This window comes from Oryx dammah, unplaced genomic scaffold, assembly GCF_014754425.2.
Source record: "Oryx dammah isolate SB20612 unplaced genomic scaffold, SCBI_Odam_1.1 HiC_scaffold_19, whole genome shotgun sequence".
Classification (NCBI taxonomy): domain Eukaryota; kingdom Metazoa; phylum Chordata; class Mammalia; order Artiodactyla; family Bovidae; genus Oryx; species Oryx dammah.
This window is the reverse complement of record NW_024070203.1, coordinates 3,527,869-3,545,279: the sequence shown is the minus strand read 5'-3', so window position 1 is coordinate 3,545,279 and position 17,411 is coordinate 3,527,869. Positions and strand designations below refer to the sequence as shown.

Here is a 17,411-nt window from a genome sequence, read left to right as displayed (position 1 = left end):
GAAACACAAAAGACTCCAAACAGCCAAAGCAGTCTTGAGAAAGAAGAATGGAGCTGGGGGACTCCACCTTCCTGACCTCAGATTATACTACAAAGGTACAATCATCAAGATAGTAAGGTACTGGCACAAAAACAGAAATATGGACCAATGGAACAAGATAGAAAGCCCAGAAATAAACCCATGCACCTATGGGTACCTTATTTTTGACAAAGGAGGCAAGAATAAACAATAGGGAAAAGACAGACTTTTCAATAAATGGTGCTGGAAAACTGGACAGTTACATGTAAAAGAATGAAATTAGAACACTTCCTAACACCATACACAAAGATAAACTCAAAATGGATTAAAGACTTAAATGTAAGACCAGAAACTATAAAATGCTAGAGGAAAACATAGACAAAATGCTGAAGCTGAAACTCCAGTCCTTTGACCACCTCATGCGAAGAGTTGACTCATTGGAAAAGACTCTGATGCTGGGAGGGATTGGGGGCAGGAGGAGAAGGGGACAACAGAGGATGAGATGGCTGGATGGCATCACTGACTCGATGGACGTGAGTCTGAGTGAACTCTGGGACTGGTAAGTCAAAGCAAGATCCTCTATGATACATCTCCTCAGTTCAGTTCAGTTCAGTCGCTCAGTCGTGTCTGACTCTTTTTGATCCCATGTATCACAGCTCGCCAGGCCTCCCTGTCCATCACCAACTCCTGGAGTTCACTTCGGCACTCAGCCTTCTTCACGGTCCAACTCTCACATCCATACATGACCACTGGAAAAACTATAGCCTTGACTAGATGGACCTTTGTTGGCAAAGTAATGTCTCTGCTTTTGAATATGCTATCTAGGTTGGTCATAACTTTCCTTCCAAAAGTAAGCGTCTTTTAATTTCATGGCTGCAGTCACTATCTGCAGTGATTTTGGAGCCCCAAAAAATAAAGTCTGACACTGTTTCCACTGATTCCCCATCTATTTCCCATGAAATGATGGGACCAGATGCCATGATCTCATTTTCTGAATGTTGAGCTTTAGGCCAACTTTTTCACTCTCTTTTTAAACTTTCTTCAAGAAGCTCTTTAGTTCCTCTTAACTTTCTGCTATAAGGGTGTTGTCATCTGCATATCTGAGGTTATTGATATTTCTCCTAGCATAACAGAAATAAAAACAAAAGTAAACAAGTGGGGCCTGATTAAACTTAAAATATTTTGCACAGGAAAGGAAACTATAAGCAAGGTGAAAAGACAACCCTTGGAATGAGAGAAAATAATAAGAAATGAAAGAACTGAATAAGAGTTAATTTCCAAAATATACAAGCAGCTCATACAACTCAGTACCACAAAAACAAACAACCCAATCAAAAAGTGGAGAAAAGACCAAAACAGACATTTCTCCAAAGAAGACATACAGATGGCTAACAAGCACATGAAAAGATGCTCAACACCGCTCATTATTAGAAAAAGCAAATCAAAACTACAATAAGATATCATCTCACACCAGTCAGAATGGCCATCATCAAATAGTCTATAAACAATAGATGCTGGAGAGAGTGTGGAGAGAAGGGAATGCTCTTCCACTGTTGGTGGGAGTGTAAACTGACACAGCCGCTATGGAAGATGGTATGTAGAATCATTAAAAACTAGGAATAAAACCACCATGTGACCCAGCAATCCCACTCCCAGGCATACATCTTGAGGAAGCCAAAATTGAAAGAGACACATGTATCCCATTGTTCATTGCAGCACTATTTACAATAGCTAGAACATGGGAGCAACCTAGATGTCCATTGAAGATGGATGGTTAAAGAAGTTTTGGTACATATACACAGTGGAATATTACTCAGTCACAAAATGGAATGCCTTTGAGTCAGTTCTAATGAGATGGATGAAGGTAGAGCCTATTATACAGTGTGAAGTGAGTCAGAAAGAGAAAGATAAATATCATATTCTAATGCATATATAGGGAATCTAGAAAAATGGCACTGAAGAATTTATTTATAGGGCAGCAATGGAGAAATAGACATACAGTATAGACTTATGGACATGGGGAGAGGGGAGGAGAGGGTGACATGTGTGGAAAGAGTACCATGGTAACTTACACTGCCATATGTAAAATAGATAGCCAATAGGAATTTGCTGTATGGCTCAGGAAACTCAAACAGGGACTCTGTATCAACCTAGAGGGGTGAGATGGGGTGGGAGATGGGAGGGAGATTTAAGAGGGAGGGGATATATGTATACCTCTGGCTGAATCATGTTGAGGTTTGACAGGAAGCAGCAAAATTCTGTAAAGCAATTATCCTTCAATTAAAAATAAATAATTTTAAAAAGTCAACATTCAAAAAATGAAGATCATGGCATCTGGTCCCCTCCCTTCATGGCAAATAGATGGGGAAACAATGGAAACAGTGATAGACTTTATTTTCTGGGCTCCAAAATCACTGCAGATGGTGACTGTGGCCATGAAATAAAAAGACGCTTACTCCTTGGAAGAAAAGTTATGACCAATCTAAACAGCATATTAAAAAGCAGAGATATCATTTTGTCAACAAAGGTCCATCTAGACAAATTTATCATTTTTCCAGTAGTCTGTGTGGATGTGAGAGTTGGGCTATAAAGAAGGCTGAGCAGTGAAGAATTGATGCTTTTGAACTGAGTTGTTAGAGAAAACTCTTGAGAGTCCCTTGGACTGCAAGGAGATCCAACCAGTCCATCTTAAAGGAAATCAGTCCTGAATATTCATTGGAAGGACTGATGCTGAAGTTGAAACCCCAATACTCTGGCCACCTGATGCGAAGACCTGACTCATTTGAAAAGACCCTGATGCTGGCAGAGATTGAGGGCAGGAGGAGAAGAGGACGACACAGGATGAGATGGTTGGATGACATCACCGACAAGATGGACATGAGTTTGAGCAAGCTCCAGGAGTTGGTGATGGACAGGGAAGCCTGGTGTGCTGCAGTCCATGGGGTCACAAAGAGTCAGACACGACTGAGCGACTGAACTGAACTGAATCTGAAGATTCCTCACTGAATTTCATTCCAGTTAAAATGTTTCTAAGATTATCTAAATATAATCATTTTCCATTTCTCTGCTTTTTCCTCCACTCCCCCCACTTTCTAACAAACGAACCAAAAGTGAGTCACTGACCTATTTGAATCTTTGTTACTAAGACCACTGTGCATAAAATATATATATATTATTAGAAGGTGAAAAAATACTAAGACCAGCCTCACAGGAAATTACCTTTATGAACTTATTTTCTGTTAAACAGCCTCACAATAGAAATGCCTGAGAATTTCTTAGCAGGGAAGAAAGGTGAAGATTCAGGTATTGCATGAGGGATGAATTAATCACTGCAGGAGAGAACACAAGCTGGAAATGGGTTGAGGATCCCTGACTCTCTGTCACCTCCAAATTATTTAAGTGTAAATAGGTCATCTGAAAGCACATTTAGATTTTCCCAAATGACCACTGTAACTCAGAATGTTTTGCTCCCTCTCTATTCAATTCAATCTAACCATATTCGTTGTTCCAGAATATGTTTCTGAGGTCAGGAGTCTTGTAAGAGTTAAGCCCTTTGCAGATGCCTTGCTTGTATTTGGGATTCATTTACTCCCAGAACAGGATCTGGCTGATTAGAGCCTCAGATATGTCTGAAGAAAATTCTATGTTACGTGCATCACTGAGATGCCTGTTGCCTCTCTAGGAGGCCATGTGAAAATAGCTTGTGGGGTAATCTTATGTTCATCTTTTTGTTACCATGAGTTTTCCGCAAGAGCTGGCCTTTTCTAAAATGAGGCTGACTAACCATTTACAGGACTAATTGGTATTGTAGGTTGGTTGGAATAGTATCTATTTTTATTTTAAAAAGCACATACCGAGAAGCACTTGTTTGGTGGCTTGCTTGTCAAATGACTTCTCCCCACCACGGTGCTGTGTGGCAATGTGATTTTTTATCACTGCTGGAGATGGGTCCATTGTAACCAGCATCACTCAAGTATATAACCCGACACAACTTTACAAGTTATAACTGGGCAAGAGAGGACAGGACCCCTGAACCTGAAACTGCCACAGCTGACCTCTGTACCCTGCCACTGGTGTAAATCTCCAAGACAGAGTTTTGGGTGAAGTAGAAAAGAAAAGCCTTATTGCTTTGCCAGGCAAAGGGGAACACATCGGGCTAATGCTCTCAAAACCGTGTGTCCGCCACCCGGAGGGGGGTAGTGAGAAGTTCAGAGAGGGCGCGATCAGCTCGTGGACATTCTTCTGATGGCTGGTGGTGAGGTAGGTGGGAGTCAGCATCAGCAGCCTTTTGGTTCCAACCAGCCTGGGGTCTGCAAGCTTTGGGCACCATACCTCGTTAATTGTGGGCTTCTCCCACCTGGAGGGGTTTTCAGTATCTGCAAAACATCTCAAAGATGTTGCTGTGTGTGTCCTTTGATAGACACCTGGGACCCTGCCCTAGGCTGCACTGTTGTTTCCTATGGTTTCTCCCTTGTCTCCTTATCCCCTCCCTTCACTGATTAACAACTGATTGAATCTGCCCACTGGAAGTCAGGGAAGGTCCTGGAGGCTGAAGGAAGGCTGTTTCCTGTGATTACAGGACCGGGGCCTCAGAAGGGCCTTGTGCCGAGGGCCCTGCTGGTAGCAACCCTGACCTCTTGTTCTCACACATGTGTCTTCATTACTTTCTCAAGTTAGAGGCTAGAACTAAAACCCATTCGCAAGGCCTTTCTTTTGAGGGGTGAACACCATGAAGGCCAAAGTCATCTAAGGAGGCTTCATGGGGAAAGTGAGATTAGAATTAGGTGTGGCTATTGTTGTAGGACTGTTGTGGGGATGGGAGGGAATAAAACGAACAAACCTGTGACAATTGTGATGAGCCTGAAAGATGGGTGGAATCAGCCAGATGAGAAGCCTGGGACGTGGAGAAGGAGCCTCCAGCAGAGGCTGCAGCGAGAGTCTTCACTTCACCAGTGGAGAACCAGCCTGACTAGAGAGGAGAGTAAGTAGTATCCTTGGGTGAGAACTCCTGGAGCCGTGGTGGGAAGGTGGTCATCCTTGTAGGCACGCTCCTTAGCAGAGAGTCACTGGCAGGGTGTGAGCCTTGCTGATCCCCACGGGACCCTCCCCAGCACCCGCACTTTCAGGTAGACACAGATTTCCTCCATCTCTTCTCCTACCTTGACTCGAGTTTGCACATGGAATTTGATTTGGTCAATACGATATCAGCCAACATGACCTTAGTGTATTGGGATTTGTTCTTCGGAATTCTGCCTTTGCCACGTGACAGAGAAAACCAGTGAGGAGAGACACCTGACCGGCCCAGTCATCCCAGCCACCCTGAAGGAGGAAACAGACAGAACAGGCTCCATCTTAAAAGCAGGACTCCATCTTGGGCTGGACTGTGGACCTTGAGCTCTATGCCCAGTATCTATGGAAATGACATACCAACTGGAAAACCAGGCCCCTGGTAAAGAATATCCTAATTATCTGTGTAACCGAATAGAATCATGCATTCTGCTTATTGGGGTATGACCACAGGCCTATTGATAATTGCTCACTGTCAACTACCTAGGCTTAAGGCATATGAATCACGGGTTCTTTTCCTCTGTTCAGACTAGTTTCAGGGAATTTGGGGAGGTGGGTTTGGGCACGTACACTTAGGGTATATGAGGTTTTCACAAAAACTGGTCTTTTTTCACAAAAACTGGTCCTTGGCTAAGAGGAGACTGCCTTGGGCCTGCCGGTGTAATAAACTGCACTCCACTATCTGCATTGTCCTTCTGAGTGAGTTTGTTTCCTGGAACACGAGGCTATAACCCCAGCTGAGCCACAAGATGGGTCAGCGAGGCCAGCCTGCACCAGCCACCCAAGCTGGGGCATTCTGGATGGCCACAGGGGCATGGGGGACTGGCCGTGACACCACGGAACCAGCCAGCCAAGACCAGGTGGGTGCTGGCCCACAGGCTTGTGAGCAGTCAGTCAGGTGGCGGCTGTTCTAAGGTACTAAATCTGGGGGTGACTTCTTACACAAAATGTTAGGTGAATAAGGTGAAAGCTTATGTCTCTGGCTGCTCTTTCTTAGTCACCTGTGTGGGTTCATCATGCTTGGTTGGTTGGTTGGTTTTAGTCACTAAGTTGTGTCTGACTCTTGCGACCCCATGGACTGTAGCCCGCCAGGCTCCTCTGTCCATGGGGATTCTCCAGGCAAGAATACTGGAGTGAGTTGCCATTCCCTTCTCCATGCTTAGCTTTTTTTAAAAAATATATTTATCTGTTTATTTGGCTGTGCCAAGCCTTAACTGAGGCATGTGGAATCTGCAGTCTTTGCAGCGGGTTCTTTCAGTTGAGGCATGGGGACTGTTTAGTTGCTGCATTTGAATTCGTAGCTGCAGTGTGTGGGATCTAGTTCCCTGGCCAGGGACAGAACTCAGGCCTCCTGCACTGGGAGTGTGGAGTCTTAGCCACCGGGCCGCCAGGGAAGTCCCCATAGTCATGCTTGTTGCTGTTGTCTTAGTTCCTAAGTCGTGTCTGAGTCTCTACGACCCCATGCACTGTAGCCCACCAGGCCTCTCTGTCCATGGGATTCTCCAGGCAAGAATACTGGAGTGGGTTGCCGTTTCTCCCTCCAGGGGATCTTCCCCACCCAGGGATGGATCCTACATCTGCCGCACTGGCAGGAGGATTCTTGACCTCTGAGCCACCAGGGAATCGAGCTTAGCTTGATGGTCAATAACTATTGATGATCTTTAAGTCTCAATCTCAGGTCCTCTTTGTTTTCAGTCAGCTCTCCCTCATCACTGATTTCATCCAGGTCCACAGCTTTTTAAATGCAGTATTGAGCCATGAGTTTGTACCTCCAGCTCAGCCCTCCTCCACCAAGCTCCTGGCTCAGATGTCCACCTCCTGCCTGGCACCTCCAATTGGATATTTCACAGGCTCTCAGGCTCAGGATTACCTCAACCATACTCCTGCTTTGGTGTTCACTCAATGAATACCATGAATGCAGCTGCACAAGGCCGAAATCTCACTCATGGTTCCCCCTCACCCCAGCTTTGAGATAGAACTGATAATTTAAATTTGTATATATTTACAGGTCCAACTACATGATTTGCTATGTATATACGTGCACGCATACATTGTGAAATGTGTACCATAATCTAACTACCATATCCATCACCTCACAAAGTCCCAATTTCTTTCCTCCTTTCTTTCTTTTTGTGCTGATAGCATTTAAGATTTATCCTCTTAGCAAATTCCAAATAGGCAACACAATATTGTTAGCTGGAATTTCACTGTTGCATGTTACGTCCCCAGAACATAACTTCAGGGTCATCCCTGACCCCTCCTTCTTCCCCCGTGCCCCTGTTGTCCATTACTAGGTCTCGTTGCTTTCACCTTCTCAGCACATCTCAAGCCCACCCACTTGTGACCATCTCCACAGCCACCACTCCAGTTCCAGTCTTCATTATCCCACTGAGACCCACACTAAGGATGCCTGACTGCTCTCCCTGCGTCCAGTCTGTTCCCTGCCCTGCTGCCAGGAATGGCTGTTTCTCAGACATAAATCTGATCATGTCAGTCCTGAGTTTGAAGCACTCCACTAACTCCCTGTAACTCTTGGGACAGAGATCAAAGTAACAGTTGTGGCTGGAAAGGTTGTGTAAGTTAGAGACCCTCCTGAGAGGGCCAGTGATGAGTCATCTGTCTGCTAATGCAGGAGACATGGTTTGATCCTTGGGCCAAGAAGATCGCACCTGCCGTGGATCCACTAAGTCTGTGTGCCACGACTATTGAGCCTGTGCCCTGGAGCCCAGGTGCCACGACTTCGGAGCCCGCATCTCACAACTACTGAAGCCTGCATGTCTTACAGCCCGAGCTCCACAGGAAGAGAAGCCTCCACAATGAGAAGCCTGCACCCCACAAGAGAGGAACCCCCACTCGTCACAGCCAGGCTTCCCTTGGTACAGTAAGGAAGACCTGGCACAGCCAGATAAATAAATAAAAATAAAATATTCTTTAAAAAATGGCTATCTCATATTCCACCCAGCTATAGAGTATTACTTGCTTCACAACCTGCTTAATATTTGGTATTGTCAAGTCATTTTATTTTATTCATTCTGGTGGGTGAGTGGCAACCTCACTGTGGTTTTCAGGTACACTCCCATAATGACTAGTGATGTTGAAGACTTTTTCACGTGCTTATTGGTCATTCATGTATCTTCTTTTTGATGTGTCTCAAGTCTTTTGCCATTTTCGGCGGGTCGTTTTTTTTATTATTGATTGCAGGAGTTCCTTATATATTCTCTCAATTAGTTCTATTTATGGTGCCTTACAAATATTTTCTCCAAATCTACTGCTTCCCTCTTTATCTTCTTTTTTAAAATATATTTTCCAGGGAATTTTCTGGAGGTCCAGTAGTTAGGGCTTTGCACTCTCATTGCTGAGGGCCTGGCTTAAATCCCTAATCGGGGACCTAAGATTCTGCAAGCCCTTCAACAAAACCAAAAACATATGTATATGTATATATTCATATACATTAGTATATATGTTTCAAATTTTATATTTCCCCAGCCAACTTTTTTGAAATATAACTTGACATGCAATGTTTCCCTTAAACATTGTGTAAATTTAACATGTACAATGCCTTTTCACTTTCTTAATGGTATCTTTTGAAGAGCAGAACTTCTAAATTTTAATAAACTCAGATTTTCAATCTTTTTTCTTTTATGGCCAGTGCATCTCATGTCCTAAGAAATCTCTGCCTATCCTAAGGTGCTAAAGGATAAATAATATTTTAAAGACAATTAAAAATAAACCTATGGCTATTTCCTTTCCCTTTGTCCTAAAAAACGATGCGACTTCTTGTTTAAAATTACTGAGATAATATGAACCATTTTGGTAAAAAGGTCAAGAATGAGAACGACAGAAAATTTCATGTATAAAATGTTTTGTCCCACCAAGGTTACCAAGCTCAGAGGACTGGAAGGAAAGGAATAGCCTCCTCTGATGACTAGGCAAAGAGGCTGAGTTCTTCAAGGACACACTCCCTCCATTTCCACCAAATGGTACACAGCTCATTATCAATAATTTTGGTGCTCCATATAAATCAGTTCTAGTTTGATTTTTATATCTAAGATGAAACCAGTCAATCCTAAAGGAAATCAACCCTGAATATTCACTGGAAGGACTGATGCTGAAGCTGAATCTCTAATACTTTGGCCACCTGATGGGAAGAACTGACTCCTTGGAAAATACCCTGATGCAGGGAAAGACTGAAGGCAGGAGGAGAAGGGGGCGGCAGAGGATGAGGCAGTTAGATAGCATCACCAACTCAATGGACGTGGATCTGTGCAAAGTCCAGGAGAGAGTGAAGGACGAAGAAGCCTGGCATGCTGCAGTCCATGGGGTCACAAAGAGTCAGACACAGCTGAGCAACTGAACAACAACAATAAAAACAAAACAGGAATGAATTCGCAGTCTTATTGGGGCAGGCAAGGAACCCACAGGAAGGTTACAGAGTCAGTCTCCAGAAAGGACAGGTGTTCAGCTGTGAGGATCAAATAGGTGCACAGAAATCTACAGGGATGAGCCATCTCCAGCTGTCTCTGTTTTGGGGTTACTCCTCTCACACTCAACTTCCAAGAGGACAGTGTCTGAATGACCTAATTCAGTCACATGCCCCTGGAGGTATAGGGACCTTGGGTGACAGCCTCTCCTTCATAACTGGATTCAACAGATGAAGGGAGTGATTGCCCCAAGGATAATCTGGGGTGTTTCTCCTGGCAGAGGCAGGGCTGGACTCTGGGAGGACAAAGTCAATAAATGCCCAGTATACTTGAAAAATGGCAGAACAAACAGCCTTTGGCTTGTGTCTGTGTCTCCTACTTATGGTGACATAGCCTTTAGTCAATTGTCTTTGAGTCTTCCCTCAAATAACTGGCCTGACTGAGTTGTATCACATCACTGCCCAGGCTACCTGTGTGAAAGCAGAAAATCTGACTACAGATGAGCTTCGCTGTTGTGATTGTTTTAAGTCTTGAAATTGACCATGCATTTCTGATTACTCAAGATTTTTGTAAGTTGTTGTTCAGTTGCCCAGTCATGTCCAACTCTTTGCAGCCCCATGGACTGCAGCACATCAGGCTTTCTTATCCTTCATCATCTCCCGGAGTTTGCTTAAAATTATGTCCACTGAGTTGATGATGCCATCCAACCATCTCATCCCCTTTTCCTGCTGCCTTCAATCTTTCCCAGCATCAGGGTATTTTCCAAGGAGTCATTTCTTCCCATCAGGTGGCCAAAGTATTAGAGATTCAGCTTCAGCATCAGTCCTTCCAATGAATATTCAGGGTTAATTTCCTGTAGGATGGACTGGTTTGATCTCCTTGCAGTCCAAGGTACTCTCAATGAAGAGTCTTCTCCAGCACCACAATTTGAAAGCATCAATTCTTCAGCGCTCAGCCTTCCTTATGGTCCAACTCTCACATCCATACATGGCCACTGGAAAAACCATAGCTTTGACTATACAGACCTTTGTTGGTAAAATAATGTCTCTGCTTTTTAATATGCTGTCTAGGTTGGTCATAATTTTTCTTCCAAGGAGCAAGTATCTTTTAATTTCATGGCTGCAGTCACTATCTGCAGTGATTCTGGAGTCCAAAAAAATAAAGTCTGTCACTGTTTCCATTGTTTCCCCATCTATTTGCCATGAAGTGATGGGACCAGATGCCATGATCTTAGTTTTTTGAATGTTGAGTTTTTAAGCCAGCTTTTTGACTCTCCTCTTTCACTTTGATCAAGAGGCTCTTCAGTTCCTCTTCACTTTGTGCCATAAGGGTGGTGTCATCTGCATATCTGAGGTTATTGATATTTCTCTCAGCAATCTTGATTCCAGCTTGTGGCATTTCACATAATGTACTCTGCTAGAAGTTAAATAAGCAGGGTGACAAGATACAGCCTTGACATACTCCTTTCCCAGTTTTGAATCAGTCCATTGTTTCATGTCCAGTTCTAAGCTGACGAGCAGAAACTCTGTAAAACATAATGTTAAGTGGGGAAAGGATAAAAGACTCAATAGAATATAACATGATCCAGACCAGAAGTGAATTAGGGCAAATATAGACATATTTTTGTATATTAGATTCCCCTTTTTTACTTTATTTTTTGAAATTTATATTTAAAATTTTTATTTTATCAATATATTAGAGTGTAACTGATTAACAATGTTGTTTCAGTTTCAGGTGTACAGCAAAGTGATTCAGTTAGACATGCATCTATTCTTTTTCAAATTCTTTTCCCATTTAGGTTGTTACATAATATCGAGCAGTGTTCCCTGTGCTATATAGTAGGTCCTTGTTAGTTATCCATTTAAAATATGGAACTGTGTACTGTCATTCTCCAGCTCTCTAGCTAGCCCTACCCCAGATTCTTATCTTTCAAAGTTACTTAAAAAGTTATGTTTCTCCACCTTCTGGTTACCAAAGGACAAAATTAGAAGGGATAAATTAGGAGTTTGGGATTAACATATACAAACTATCATATATAAAATAGATAACCAACAAGGATCTACTGTATAACACAGGGAACTATACTCAGTATCCTATAATAACCTATAAGGGAAAAGAATTTGAAGAAGAATATGCATATGACTGAATCACTTTGCTATACACCTGAAAGTAACGCAACATTGAAAATCAACTATACTTCAATTTTAAAGAAAGACTTTGGAAATTTATGTTTCCCTACATTGAAGAGTGCGATGTTGTGGGCTCTTGAGAAACTTACGCAAACCCACACAGTCAGGAGGCAGGTTGGGGGCAAGCATCTGGAATTCACACGTCTGCAACACAGAGAACATCCTGCTCACTGTCGAGTCCACGTGTCCCTAATCGTCAGTGCAGAGTGCCCCACACCAGGCTGGCTGATTACAGGAAGCACACAGACGCTGATGGAACGGGTGTAAGGCTGAAAACAAAAATAAAATATGGGTTTCTGCTCTTTGTGGTGGTTTGTCTTGTGTATGTTTACGTATTGCTGAGTATGTGTGTGTGCGCCTCTGACTTCAGCGCTCTTGGCTTCTCTTTATTTTTTGTTATTGCTGGATCTAACTTGTTCTGTACGGTTTTCCATCCTGAGGGGGTAGCACAGCTTATGAAAAGAGCAGGGCCTGGATGCCAAAGAATGTACCACAAATGTCAGTTATGCTACTAAATATCTAGACAACTTTCAACAAAGTACTCCACATCTCTGAGCCCCAGTTTCTGGAATGGGCAGCAAGAATTTCAGTTGTCCTTCTAGGTACATAGTCGACTTGCACTGCTGGTCCCCCTGGTATTAGGAGGGGTCATGCGCTTGCTCTGGCCAGTGGGTTGAGACTGGGAGCAGGTGTGCATCCCTAGGGAGAAGCCTTAAGACAGCTGTTGTTGTCGTTGTTTAGTCGCTCAGTTGCATCTGACTGTTTGCAACCCCATGGACTGTAACCCAGCAGGCTCCTCTATCCATGGGATTTTCCAGGCAAGAATGGGTTGCCATTTCCTTCTCCAGGAGATCTTCCCAGCCCAGGGATCAAACTCGAATCTCCTGCATTGGCAGGCAGATTCTTTACTGCTGAGCCACCAGGGAAGCCCTATGGCAGTTGTCATCTTGCCTTTCCCTGAAAGATGACAGAGTCATTTGGTCCTTGAGTGTGGAGCAGAGTCCCTACCAAGCCAAGGCACATGCCTATAGCATCACCATGCTGTTTGACGTCATTAGGATTTAGGGGTTGTTTGTTACTCAGCATGAATTAGCCCATCCTGGCTGCCATTTTCTGACATGAATAGTGAGTTCAGTAGAATTTACCTCTGAGGTTGTTGCAGGGACTGTCAACACCCAGTGGTTCCATCTGCTCTTACCCCTGTTTTCACAGCTCTCAGCAGACATGCCACCTCCACCCTCAAGCTCCCTCTTGTCCACGTTGCTCCTCCCAGACTCACTTCCCCACCCTCCCACTGTCTCTCTTTTACGGTGTCCTCTGTGGAACACTGGCTCCATTGTGTTCAAATTCTCTAAACTGTTTCTCATCTTTTTCTCCCCAACTGGAAACAGAATTTCAGAGCCTAAAGGGACCTCCCTTCTCTAAGAATCTGCAGAAACAAACCTTCAACCTCACTCCCAGCCACGAGCATCTATAGACACCATGACATCCTAGACTCATCGGTACCAGTTCCTGCTCCTCCTTGGGAGCTGCCATCAGACCTGTCTTCTTTAGCTGTCAGCATCCATTTCCTAAGGACTCCTGATTGCCTCTGTTCCTGGGGAGCCTGTGGTCACTGGGCTGCTCTACCTGGCCTCTCCCAAGCAGCTCAGACACCTCCCTCCCTGTCCTCCCCTCTCCTGCCCACGCTTCACGTAAGCTCTGCTTCCTACCCATGAACATACATCTTCTTTTTCTTCTAAACACCTCCACCTCTCCCTCAACATTTTATCTAAATCGCAATCACAGGCCCTGGGGCACCTCAGCAGATGATACCTCTTCCCTAGTTCCTGGCTAGGGGCCAGTCATGCAGGAAAACAGTGCACAGTACGGACCCGTGACTACATGCTGTGTGTGTTGCCTAAAACTAAATGACTTTTCCAGAACAGCTAGCATTGCTGTTCACTCTTTTAGTCCATGGAGTTGCAAAGAGTTGGATACAACTGAGCAACTGATTACGCATGTTTACTTCTCAGAAACCCCTCCTTGAAAGGTCTCTGTTCTCTTCCTGGCCACGTCACCTTTCTCTGTCCACTCATTTAGCTGGAAACCCCCAGAGTTTTGTCTTCGGGATTGTCTACGTTTTCCTCCAGGGAATCTCACCCACCCTATGGCTCCTATGACCATTTAAATGCAGAGGACTCCCAGTGACCAGCACCAGATTCCCTCTAGACAAGAGCTCCAGGAGTAGCTATGTGATGTCCCATTAGACATGGGGACACCTTATACTGAACACGCCCTCAAACAAACACCGTTTCTCCTCTGACCCCAAATCTGTGCTGTCCCTTCTATTTTGATCTGGCTTAATGGCATCACCGTTTACCTGTCTCCCAATTTGGAAACCTCCCTGTTGTTCTCACCTCCTTCCTCTCAACCCCTGCATACAGTCAGCTGCTAAATCTTGCTGCTTCTAATTTTAAAACATCATTTGATTCTGTCTCTCCCAAACCCTATGCTACTGGCTTAAAATAGGCTCTCAACATATCTTCTCTGGACTGTTTTTACAAGCTGTCTGTAGTCTGTTCTCACGATAAATTTTCCCCCATCCCCTTCTCCAGCTTGCTGCTGTAGTTACAGAAAACAAAGCTAATCAGGTCTTTTCTCCATGTAAAGGTTTCTGGCGGCTCTCTATGCCCAAAGGGAAAAATTCCAACTATGAAACTACAAAGCTTTTAGCCTTCTGGTCCTTCTTCATCTTGTTTCCTCTCCTCTGTTCATCGTCTTCATGCACATGCTGGTTCCTGTCCCTCCCAGGCCCACTGCTTCCAGCACAGACCATGCATTTTGAGAAGTATGTACATATTTTGTTTCAAACTGTTCTGTTTGCTCCTCTCTCACCCTATTCACTTGAAAGCTTCCGACATCTGTTATAACCAAGTTTAAGCATCACGTACTTGGTGAAGCCTTCCCCTGTTCTCCAATTTTTATATTGCTGTTCTGTTCCTTGGGCTCCCAGAGCGCTTTGTATTTGCTGCAGACTTTACAATGTGTCTCTTCATCTTTCTATTAACATGTTTGTCTCTCACGCTGGATAGACCGTAAGTTTCAGATTATTGGAGAACTGAATAGAAAGTTGTTGAATACACGCTGATGAGTGAACACATTGTTGTTTTTGGTACCAGTCTCTTCTGTTCTTCTTACTACATCTGTAACAGACAATCAACTTGAACTTAGGTTCTTAATGCCTCCGGGCTGACCAGGTGGACCCAGGCTATTCAGTCGTGTAGCCACAAGTGGCCACTGAACCCTTGAAGTTCTGCTAGTACAAGGCGAAAGAAGCTGTAAGTGTAGAATATACACTGGATTTTAAAGACAATATGAAAGAGAGGATGTAAAAATACCTCACTAATAACTTTTAAAATTATTCACATGTTGAAATAACATTTTGGATACACTGGATTAAATCAAATGTACTATTAAAATTAATTTCATCTGTTTTTAAAATATGGTTACTATAATATTTAAAAGTACACATGTGGCATATGTTATATTAAATATAGACGTTGCTGTGACCCTTCAACCCATTACGTAGATGGTCTCTTGGTGGTGAGCCTGTGTTCTGTTTTTTTTTTTTCTTTCTGAATCCTTGCAGTGGAAGAAATCTTTTCTGGCGGGGATAGGGAGACACTAAAAGATGATATTTGCTAACTGATTACTGCTGGACCAACTTTCCCAAAGCATCCCCTTATACTTGTTCCACGTGCTACTCTCCTAGTGAAGAATCTACAGGTTTTCTACAGCTACTACATCGAGGCCAGATTGCTTTGTCTGGTGTCACCAGCCTTCTTCAGTCCTGTTGCACTTGACTTATCCAGCCTCATCTCTCACTTGTCCTAAGCAGCACTCCTGTCCTGCTGTCTGTTTTCCAAGCTACTTGAAGTCTGTTTCTATACCTGCTGCTCTTGCTTAGAATCCCCCTCCCTGGCCCCTCTAAATCAAGCCAGCCTTCAAGATAATGGCCCCTAGTTCTGTCTCCCACATGACTTTTTTTCCGGCTTATTAGCACTTACTTTAATGTCCTCCTAGTTATTTGTAAGAGTCATGCAGTTTAAGCTGTAATTAGTTCATTTACTCAACATCTGCACTGCCATCACCATTCAATTTAATTCCAAAACCATTTTTTTCTGTGGCAATAATGGGGCTAGGTGAGCCTGGGGTTGGGGGTCATCTCTCTGCAGGGCTTGGGCTAGGAACTGGCCCCATAATGCACAGATTCCTGCCCAGTGCCTTTCCTAGCATTCGTCCCACCACAGGCCTGGACCATATTTGTTCTGATTCCTTAGGTTCCATGTTAGAAATTGCTAGTATGCCACACCACACCAAAATATCAGACTCCTTCACCCAGGGTTCAAAATCCACGGGTCTGGATTGGGAAGCTCTGGGCTCTGAGAAAATGTCTTCTTTCCCAATTCTTCTTGCATTAAAAGTGATTGTGATACAGCTTCTCCGTAAAGCGACCCGGCCTAGGGCCCTTCGTTCCTGGGCCTGTCCTTCTCACCCTTACGGGAGGGAGGCCTTACTGCTCTGGGACTGAATCTCAGCTCCTGCATGGAGCAGTGGGGCCAAGTACTCTCACTCCTACAGGCCACATGGCCCTCTTCTGTAGGATGTGTGTGTTAGCTGCTCAGTTGTGGCCAACTCCTTGCGACCCCATGGACTGTAGCCCGCCAGGCTCCTCTGTCCACGGAATTCCCCTGGCAAGAAGACTGGAGTGGGTAGCCTTTCCCTTCTCCAGGAGATCTTCCCAGCCCAGGGATCAAACCTGCGTCTCTTGCATTGCAAGAAGATTCTTGACCGTCTTAGCCACCTGGGAAACTACGATGTCCCCATGTGTAGGATGCGGACAACACTATTCACGGCTGTGTTAAGGACTGGATGACTTAATAGCTCAAGGCGCACAGTGGCCACCAACCGACGTCGGCCTTCAATCACACATGTCACATCCCCTACAACAGAAGAGGCAGTTTTGCCTCTTTGGTCCCATACGGGCCTCCAGCTTCAAGCTCAGTGTCTGTTTCCAACGTGCCGGTGAAGAAACGTTGAATGAATGACAGAATCCGCCCAGTTACGATTACTTCTGCCTTTCCAATGTCGCGCCGCAGGTGCAAAGGCAAAGAAGCACACGGAAAGGTTCGTCCTTTACGAGGTCAGACTTGAGGTTCCCCAGCGACGATAGCGTCTGCAGAGAGCGCGGAAGTCCACACGCGCGTAAGGCGCGGCACCTTCCCGGAACCACCTGTGCGCCAGGCCGGAGCGGAAGCGCCCCGCGGGCTGGGCTCGCGGGAGACCCAGCGCATGCGCGGCGCGTCAGCGTCCGTTCCTTCCGGCGGCGCCGCCCGGAAGCCTCGGCCCCGGCCCCTCCCCCTCGCCGGCTCGGCGGTGCGTGCGGGGCCGGCCCGGCGAGGAGGCGGGACACGTCGGCGCTGCCGCCTCCGCCGCCGCCGCCGCCGCCCCTCCTCCTTCTCCAGCCGGCGCGGCCGCCGCTTCCCGGCCGAGTACGAGCGGCCCCGGCGGCCCCCGGCGAGTCCAGCTGCGCGGACCCCCGCCCGTCCCGCCCGGCTGCTGCCCGCGTCCACCCCGCCGCGATGGCGACGCGCTCGTGCCGGGAGAAGGCGCAGAAGCTGAACGAGCAGCACCAGCTCATCCTGTCCAAGCTGCTGAGGGAAGAGGACAACAA

General features: G+C 45.2%; 1 protein-coding gene across 2 annotated transcripts in view; it reads left to right on the top strand.

The window, feature by feature from the left end:
* The first annotated feature begins 17,262 nt into the window (after nt 1–17,262).
* The window catches only part of SMAP1 (small ArfGAP 1), a 183,387-nt gene continuing 183,238 nt past the window's right edge, over nt 17,263–17,411 (top strand). The window contains exon 1 of one of the 2 annotated variants that reach the window (XM_040261404.1): nt 17,263–17,411. In XM_040261404.1, the coding sequence (XP_040117338.1) occupies nt 17,320–17,411 (92 nt within the window). In that variant the 5' untranslated portion in view covers nt 17,263–17,319. The other variant, XM_040261403.1, reaches the window with a different exon arrangement.